The sequence below is a fragment of the Protobothrops mucrosquamatus genome, unplaced genomic scaffold (assembly GCF_001527695.2).
Source record: "Protobothrops mucrosquamatus isolate PMUCROS unplaced genomic scaffold, P.Mucros_1.0 scaffold10496, whole genome shotgun sequence".
In the NCBI taxonomy this organism is placed as follows: Eukaryota; Metazoa; Chordata; class Lepidosauria; order Squamata; family Viperidae; genus Protobothrops; species Protobothrops mucrosquamatus.
The window spans coordinates 1-8,475 of record NW_015396282.1 but is presented as its reverse complement, the minus strand read 5'-3'; the positions used below and the strand labels follow the sequence as shown (position 1 = coordinate 8,475).

Genomic DNA, 8,475 nt, shown 5'->3' with positions numbered 1-8,475 from the left:
CTACCTGAACTGAAGAAGGTGCTACAGGGACTTGGACACTTGCGGGGGGCTATCCCTGAATTCTCTCCAGGCACCCCACTCATATGGAGATAAGTGGAGATGCGGCTAGCCTGAACAGCCACCAGATTGCCACCAACACCTGTAAGAAAACAGAGACAAGATATGATCAATTATATTGGTGCCAGTGATTCCTCAACAACAATGCATCCAGAAATTCCTCCCATACTTGTGTACAGCAGACAATTGGCACAATCTGAAGCTGATCACCATAACTTCTTATGGGAAGATCTACACTATCTTATAGGAGGCACATCCAATTTCTACTGTGGTTCCAGCATGGTGAAGTGCAATACCATATCAGTGATGGACAGAATTCATGGTTGAGAGTTTCAAATTAATAATATAAGTGAAGAAGGGACATGTTTTACAACTATTAGGCCATTCACATGAAGAGAATACAAACAGACACATAGAAAGAGAGTTGGAGATTTCTGTAAGGTTATATTAGTATTCATTTCCTCTTATTTAACTTTTTGAGTCTGCCAATAACCAATTTCTCTCCAAATAGATCACACTTCTACTAAGCATCCTACTACTAGGATCACCTACACTATTCACTGACTTTCAGAATGGCACTTTAATGCCAGCATGTCAAACTTGCGACGTCACATGACGTTGGCAGTTTGACATGCCTGCTTTAATGTATGAACATTTTTCTAAAGACTTAAAACTCAGTTAAGGTGCCATTGACCAAATCATTTCACACACAAATAGCAATGCATGCTATGATACAAGCCATTGGAACAAGGACAAAACTCCCCAACTTTAATTCATTTTAGAAGATATTGATAGAATTTATGAAATAAAGGGGTCCCCATTTAACAATCAATCTTTCAGTGACTGTTCAAACAGTATGATTGTACTGAACAAGTACAATTCTACCAATTCTTTGACTGGTCCTCAGAGTTTCAGCACTCATAGTATCCTCCTGAACAAATGATCCAGGTGCTTGGTAGTTGGCTCATAATCATGTCACAGCAAGCCACAATCATATGATTATGATTTATCATGTTCCCTGCTGGCTTTCTACAAGCAAACTTGTAGAAAATCAAAAGTCACAATCATTGGAGGTCCTCGCTTAATGACTCATGTGGTCTTCTCTTAATGATGGCAACTAGGACTGCCATCAATAAGTGGCGTCACTTTTGATATCTTTCTGTTTTGATTAAGTTAGTTACAAGTTAAGTTCTTCCTCCCACCGTGCCCCCAATATAGATCTTTCTGCCATTTAATTAAGTGTATGAGTTCAAAAGTATGTCCCAAAACATTGTTACATGTAAGGTGTTATATCTGGCACATACATATATGATCTTCTACTATCTCAGCAATGTTTTGTCTCTGGTCCCTGTTCGTTACATTCACATTTTTCATTTCTTTTAGGAGCAAAAGACAACATACATAATATTCAGAAGTCCATGCAGTCCTGATAGTGCTGCAATTTAATAACAAGTTAAAACTCCTTTATTCCAAAATGCTTTTGATCCTAGCTGATCAAAAGTGTCTATCTTGAATTTTATCTTTGCTTTTTTTGTATATGGTTAATTTCTGCCTTTGATATTCATTTGGATTTATTTATCCTCATGTTTTTTGGTGATATTGTATATCTCCAGGGTCCTTTAGGATTGCGGTGAGTTATAAATACTATACATAAATAAGTAAATATAGCATTCCTCCCTCCCTTTTTAACCTCACAATAACCCTGTAAGGTAGGTTGGGATTAGACATCATGGCTGCCCATCATTTAATAACATACAGCTAAACATGGATTTGATCCTAAAACTTCCAGTGTAGTTTAGAATCCTAACCATCATGCATCACTGGCTCAAGAAAGTTGAAGAAGTTCCTAAAGCAGCAATTTCTACAGTTACCCATGGACTATAAATAACATGCAAGATTAGTCACAGGAGTTTTCATTCCCACAACATACAGGAATTGAGTATTTAATATCTCACTAGCTCTCTCACCAAGTGTTAAATATATTGAAGTTGAGTGCTTAAAACAAAGAACAGCTCACCATTTATAACAGGAGTAAAGACTGCCATTCCTGCAAAATTTGGATCTGACACTGTTTTATCCAATATCAATCCTCCAACACTGAAAGAAGAAACATTGAAAAAAATTGGAAGATATAATAGCTAACTGCATAAAAGAATTACTGCTACAGCCTCAAAAACTTGTTTGTTTTTTGTGATGCTTGGAAAATATTGAGTGCATTCTAAAAGTATACATGCATTCATTAAATAATTTTCTCCAATATTTGTTTCTTTCAAGCACATCCTGTAAAATGTTTTTGAGAACCTAAACACTTGTAGTTTGCTTCTAGGTAAGAAAAGGAGTAGGAAAAAAGACATATTAGAAATCAGGTTCTTTAGCTCATTTCATCACAATACTGGAGCATTCCATCTATTGAAAGCTGTGTCTAGATTTCTTTAAAACAAATTGTCTTCCTAAAATCAGAATATGGGGAAATGATTATAGATATGTAACTCTAGATTTGTTTAGTTTTTAAATTTGAATAAACTTCCAAAATCATTTTCTTTCTGAATTAAAAGAAAAAGGTAAATTCTATCATTGTTATTATACAGTGTTAATACATGACACTGAACAAGATTCTTAATAGTTTACTGTAAAGTTTAAGGAAGGCAATTTGCACTTTTGTTGAAGTTTGTTAAAAAAGAGGATTCCATTCCATTTGATCAAGGAATATCAGTATTGAGATTGTTAGGATGGTATAATATTAGTCTATATACTACTAAAACTCTTGTATCTGTAACCATTAACTGGATGAAACAGTGCATCATAGGGCAACACTTTTTGAAACAAGGTACCCCAAATGAGCTAAGTTACAGAATACATCCAAAATCTGGGACCTATGACTTTAGTAAATTTTATAAAACTTTTTAGGACATAAAGCCATAAACCATTTTATGAACAATACAAAATGTCATAAAATATTTCCTATTGTCAACTCATGATGTTTGATTCTGTTATACAGTTAAACATTGGCTAATTTCAAGGCAGATACCTATCTGAATATCTCCCTGAATTTTTAAGATTTTTTCAAGTACATTAGGTCTGCCATTGTTGAAGGCACTGAGGAATCTGGTAAGAAAATATCTCTGAAATGATGACTCACTGGGGTCATAGATGGTTTAGCATATAATACTAATATTGAGCTTGAAATAATAATTACATATCTAAGTGAGATCTATATAAATAAAAATGTAAATGTTCGTTTGTTCAAAATCTTAAATCTCCGAAAGTTCTTCACCGATTGCTTTGAAATTTTGACACAACATTGCATTCGAATACGCGCGTGTTTTTATATACCTATATTATATAGATGTCACACCTGTGACAGGTAAAAACATGCGGTTTTTGAAAAACAGCGCCATCTGTTGGACATAAAAGCAACACACGCTTTTACCAGACTGAGCCACAGCAACGCGTGGCTGGGTACAGGTAGTTTTTAATAAACCTCAGCTTTTAAATGGACTCAACTATGTTGAATTTAAAAAATTCAAACATCTGTTTTGCCTTTTCAATTTTATTTGGTTCACTGAGCCCAATTTCATGAAGTGGGGAGGGTACTCTTGCAGTCTTCATGAGCCGTGGTGGCACAGTGGTTAGAATGCAGTATTGCAAGCTAATTCAGCCTACTGCCAGGCGTTTGATCCTCACTAGCTCAAGATTGACTCAGCCTTCCATCCTTCCGAGGTTGGTAAAATGAAAACCCAGATTGTTGGGGGCAATATGCTGACCCTGTAAACTGCTTAGAGAGGGCTGTAAAGCACTATGAAGTGGTATATAAGTCTAAGTGCTATTCCTATCGCTATTCATACCTGCTAATTGCCATGGCAATGATGACTGGTTCCCAGCCAGAATATAGTACCTCCTGGGTTGCTGGATTCCGCTTAGCAATGATGATCCAGAGGGGCAGCAGTGCAACAAAAAAAGCACAGACCAAGGGATTCACATAAGGCTTGTCTTCTAGATAGAAGAAAAAGGATTTGAATGAACAATCAGTGCATGGCAGATACAGCAGATCAAAGCAGCAAATGAAATATTTATCACATTTCACCTAAAGTAGACAAGCGTTCCTTTTTAGCCACAGGCAGAAAAGTTTAAGGTCAACACACAAACACACAAACTATCTACAATTTGTTTTAATGAATATAGATTCCTAAATCTATATCCCCACACCTATATCTTAGAAATTCAAATGGATTCCATTGGTGTAGCTGGTCCCTACAGTACATCTAAGCAAGATACTTATGTAGTATAACTGCTATTCTCTTAGCTGAAATTCTAGAAATAGCACCCATTGTGCAGTTTGCACAGACAGGTTTCCATTTTATTTATGGGTTGCTGGGAGATTATTATTTTTTGTCCCTTCAAGTAAGCATGGTCTCCTAGTAATTGCTTGGACAAGTCCCTGCAGTTTTCCTGGTAAGATTTCATAAGTGGCTTGCCATTGTTTTTTTCCTGCGGCTGAATGACTGGCCTAAGGTCACCTAAGATGGGACTAGAACTCATAGTCTCCCAGCTTCTAGCCTGCTGCCTTAATCACTACACCAAACTGTAGTTTTTACTACATACTACTATATGGTAGCTATGCAACATTTGAGATTTGATTCCAAAAATGTGCTTCAGAGAGCATGATGATAGAAACATTTCACTCCTTAACTTGCTATGGATGCTCAGAAGATGCTGATTTAAGGAGCTATAGGCAGTACTGTTTGTGCCTCAGCACATCCACATTGCTTCAAAAGGGTGAGTAGATAGGTAATGCAATTCTAAGATTGCCCCTTGATCTGCAAATAATCTGATCTGGATAGTTCCTTTACTCTTTCCATTAGGGAAGACTCTCAGAAGTGAGAAGCAGGCAGGCAGAGAACATTTGCTTCAGTTGGACTAATTCGCCTGTCTAAGATCATTACCGGTACTACCAATTGCTCAATGAGAAGAATCCCAGAAGAGACAAAGGGTCACTTGTTCTACATACACAGAAACAAATACCCATATTTGTAATAAAGCTGCATAATTAAGATTGATACTACTTGTAATATATGTATTACACTATTCCCTTTAGGGGCAAGCAACATCATGCCCCTAATATTCAAGCCACACATAAAAAATAAAAAACTTATAACTATATACATATACTATATACACTATGCAAACATACAAGCTACTAGGTTGAATAACAGGATAACAGAGTTGGAAGGGTTTTTAAATGTAATTGAACCTTGACCACATGGAGTGACATTGAGTAAATTCAAAGAAAGAGAGGGAAAATGTATCTTATATTTTAAGTATGGAGTGACAGTATCTTTCCAGTGAAGCAAAACATTTCTTTTAGTTATTGTATACTACATGATGGAAAAATTCAAAGTTCTTCACCAGCAGATAATCAGTATTTGATTAAAAATTATTACTCTACCCAAAGAATCACAAAAATACAAAACAGAATAAACATACAGTGAGGGTAAAATTATTTTGATTCCCTGCTGACAAAGAAATGATCAGTCTATAATTTTAATGGTAGGTTTATTTTAACAGTGAGAGAGAATAACAAAAAAATATATCCAGAAAAACACATTTCAAAAAAGTTATAAATTGATTTGCATTTTAATGAGTGAAATAAGTATTTGACCCCTTTACAAAACATGACTTAGTACTTGGTGGCAAAACCCTTGTTGGCAATCACAGAGCTCAGACGTTTCTGGTAGTTGGCCACCAAGGTTTGCACACATCTCAGGAGGGATTTTGTCCCACTCCTCTTTGCAGATCCTCTCCAAGTCATTGAGGTTTCGAGACTGATGTTTGGCAGCTCGAACCTTCAGCTTCCTCCACAGATTTTCTATGGGATTAAGGTCTGGAGACTGGCTAGGCCACTCCAGGACCTTAATGTGCTTCTTCTTGAGCCACTCCTTTGTTGCCTCGGTTGTGTGTTTTGGACCATTGCCGTGCATGACCCATTTTCAATGCCCTGGCTGAAGGAAGGAAATTCTCACCCAAGATTTAACGGTACATGGCCCTGTGCATCGTCCCTTTGATGCGGTGAAATTGTCCTGTCCCCTTAGCAGAAAACACCCTCAAAGCATAATGTTTCCACCTCCACGTTTGACGGTGGGGATGGTGTTCTTGGAATCACAGGCAGCATTCCTCTTCCTCCAAACATGGCAAGTTGATGCCAAAGAGCTCGATTTTGTTTCATCTGAGTACAACACTTTCACCGTTCTCCTCTGAATCATTCAGATGTTCATTGGCAAACTTCATATGGGCCTGTACATGTGCTTTCTTGAGCAGGGGAACCTTGCGGGCGCTGCAGGATTTCAGTCCTTCACGGCGTAGTGTGTTACCAATTGTTTTCTTGGTGACTATGGTCCCAACTGCCTTGAGATCATTGACAAGATCCTCCCGTGCAGTTATGGGCTGATTCCTCACCATTCTCATAATAAGTAAAACTCCATGAGGTGAGATCTTTCATGGAACTTTGGACTGAAGGAGATTGACAGTTATTTTGTGTTTCTTCCATTTGTGAATAATCACACCAACTGTTGTCACCTATCCTTAGACAGCTCTTTGGTCTTGGTCATGGTGGAGAATTTGGAATCTGATTGATTGATTGCTTCTGGCTTTAAGAAAGTGCTCCTAATCTCAGCTCGTTACCTGTATAAAAGACACCTGGGAGCCAGAAATCTTGCTGACTGATAGATCAAATACTTATTTCACTCATTAAAATGCAAATCAATTTATAACTTTTTTGAAATACATTTTTCCTGATTTTTTTTTGTTATTCTGTCTCTCACTGTTAAAATAAACCTACCATTAAAATTATAGACTGATCATTTCTTTGTCACTGGGCAAACGTACAAAATCAGCAGGGAATCAAATAATATTTCCCCTCACTGTAGAAAGACCAAGATATTTATATGAACAATAGTAACATTCTTCCTATCATCAGACATAGATGCAATCACATACATCTCATCCACTACTCAAATTATACAGCCACTCCATAAGAAGACTATATTTTTAGCATTCTCTAGTTATACCATTTACACCTGCAATCTTCCCATTGTTCACTGTTCACATTTTTTCTTGAGCACTAGCATTTACAGGATCCATTTCAATTACACTCCAACATAATACTTTTATTTCCATAGAAATCTATGAAATCCCCCTTTTATCATTCCCTCATTTCACTTTAATCATTTCATCACATCTTCATTCCAATCCCTTTGTTACACCCTCTTCAACTCTTCACCCACTTCCAACACAATTCTTTATTTTCATCAAAATTACTCTGCATTCTCTCTCCCTCTTTTATTCCTAACCATTTCTTGTTCTTTTTGATTACTTTGTTTGCTTACTAGCTTTCTTTAAGGACACACCATACAATATATCCCATCCATCTTTTTTCCAGCAATCATTTTCTTATATGCATTTTCCTCATCTCCTGCCTCTTTCATTCATCAAGCATCCTTTTTCATATTTTCAACACTTGGAATATTTTGCATCTTAATTGGCACATTGGTCCCAAGACTGACTGGTTTAGTCCTTATTGTTAGCTGGGAATACTGCATGTGGCACATGGGTAACTAAGACTGGTGATGTAGTCTGTACCTTCTCTGTATTACTAAAAAGGATGATGTGAAAAAGAATGATTACAATTATACAATTAGATATTAAAACTAGATCAATAGCAATGAACTACAGAGTTCAAGATATTTAAATACTATAAAATTTTGGCACATAACAGTATTTCCTACTGAACAATGTAGTCTTCATAATCTTACCCAGTTCTATATAGAGGCCCCAGCTTATCCCAGAAAGCAGAGCCAGGGTAATGAGGTCACCAAGACTGGCAGCAATAGGCGTAGCCACATTGTCAGGATTGATACCCATCTTTCTGGAACCAATGATTACACCAATCATGATCATGCCTAGAGCCGACAGAAAGGAGATGTTAGTGTTACTACACAATGAACTATGAATGAAATCTCTTTCTCACGGAAGCATTTGTTTCTTACCCAGCACAAGGGAGGCAATGAAGGCAGTGGCCACACTACTGGCACAAAGGAGAATGGCATGGCCAACGCTGAAGTGTCCATCTGGGATCCAGCCAAATATCACTGCAGCAATTGAAGCCAGAAAACCAACAACTGTTGCTTGAACCTAGAAAATACAGCCATGTTTATTTGCAGGGAAAAAAAATAAGTTTATTGATTAGAAAAATATGCTGCCTGATTAATCACACACTAGGTAGCTCACATAGATAAACCATAGCCACTAATAATAAAATATAAAAGACAATATACAGTGTCCTGGTATCCAGTTAAACTTTTCCATGGAAGAAAACTGATTTCACTGATCTTCTAAAGCAGACATGTCAAACTCGGGACATCA

The 8,475-nt window shown here is 36.9% G+C and overlaps 1 protein-coding gene across 1 annotated transcript; it reads right to left on the bottom strand.

The window, feature by feature from the left end:
• Positions 1-10: 10 nt before the first annotated feature.
• Positions 11-8,244, bottom strand: LOC107301180 (solute carrier family 41 member 1-like; the record flags this gene model as incomplete). Its single annotated transcript, XM_015830438.1, has 5 exons — positions 11-139; positions 2,075-2,154; positions 3,903-4,050; positions 7,866-8,012; positions 8,100-8,244. Coding segments are annotated over 5 exons (649 nt in total), but the record flags the coding sequence as incomplete, so codon positions are not given.
• Between the last annotated feature and the right edge of the window lie 231 nt (positions 8,245-8,475).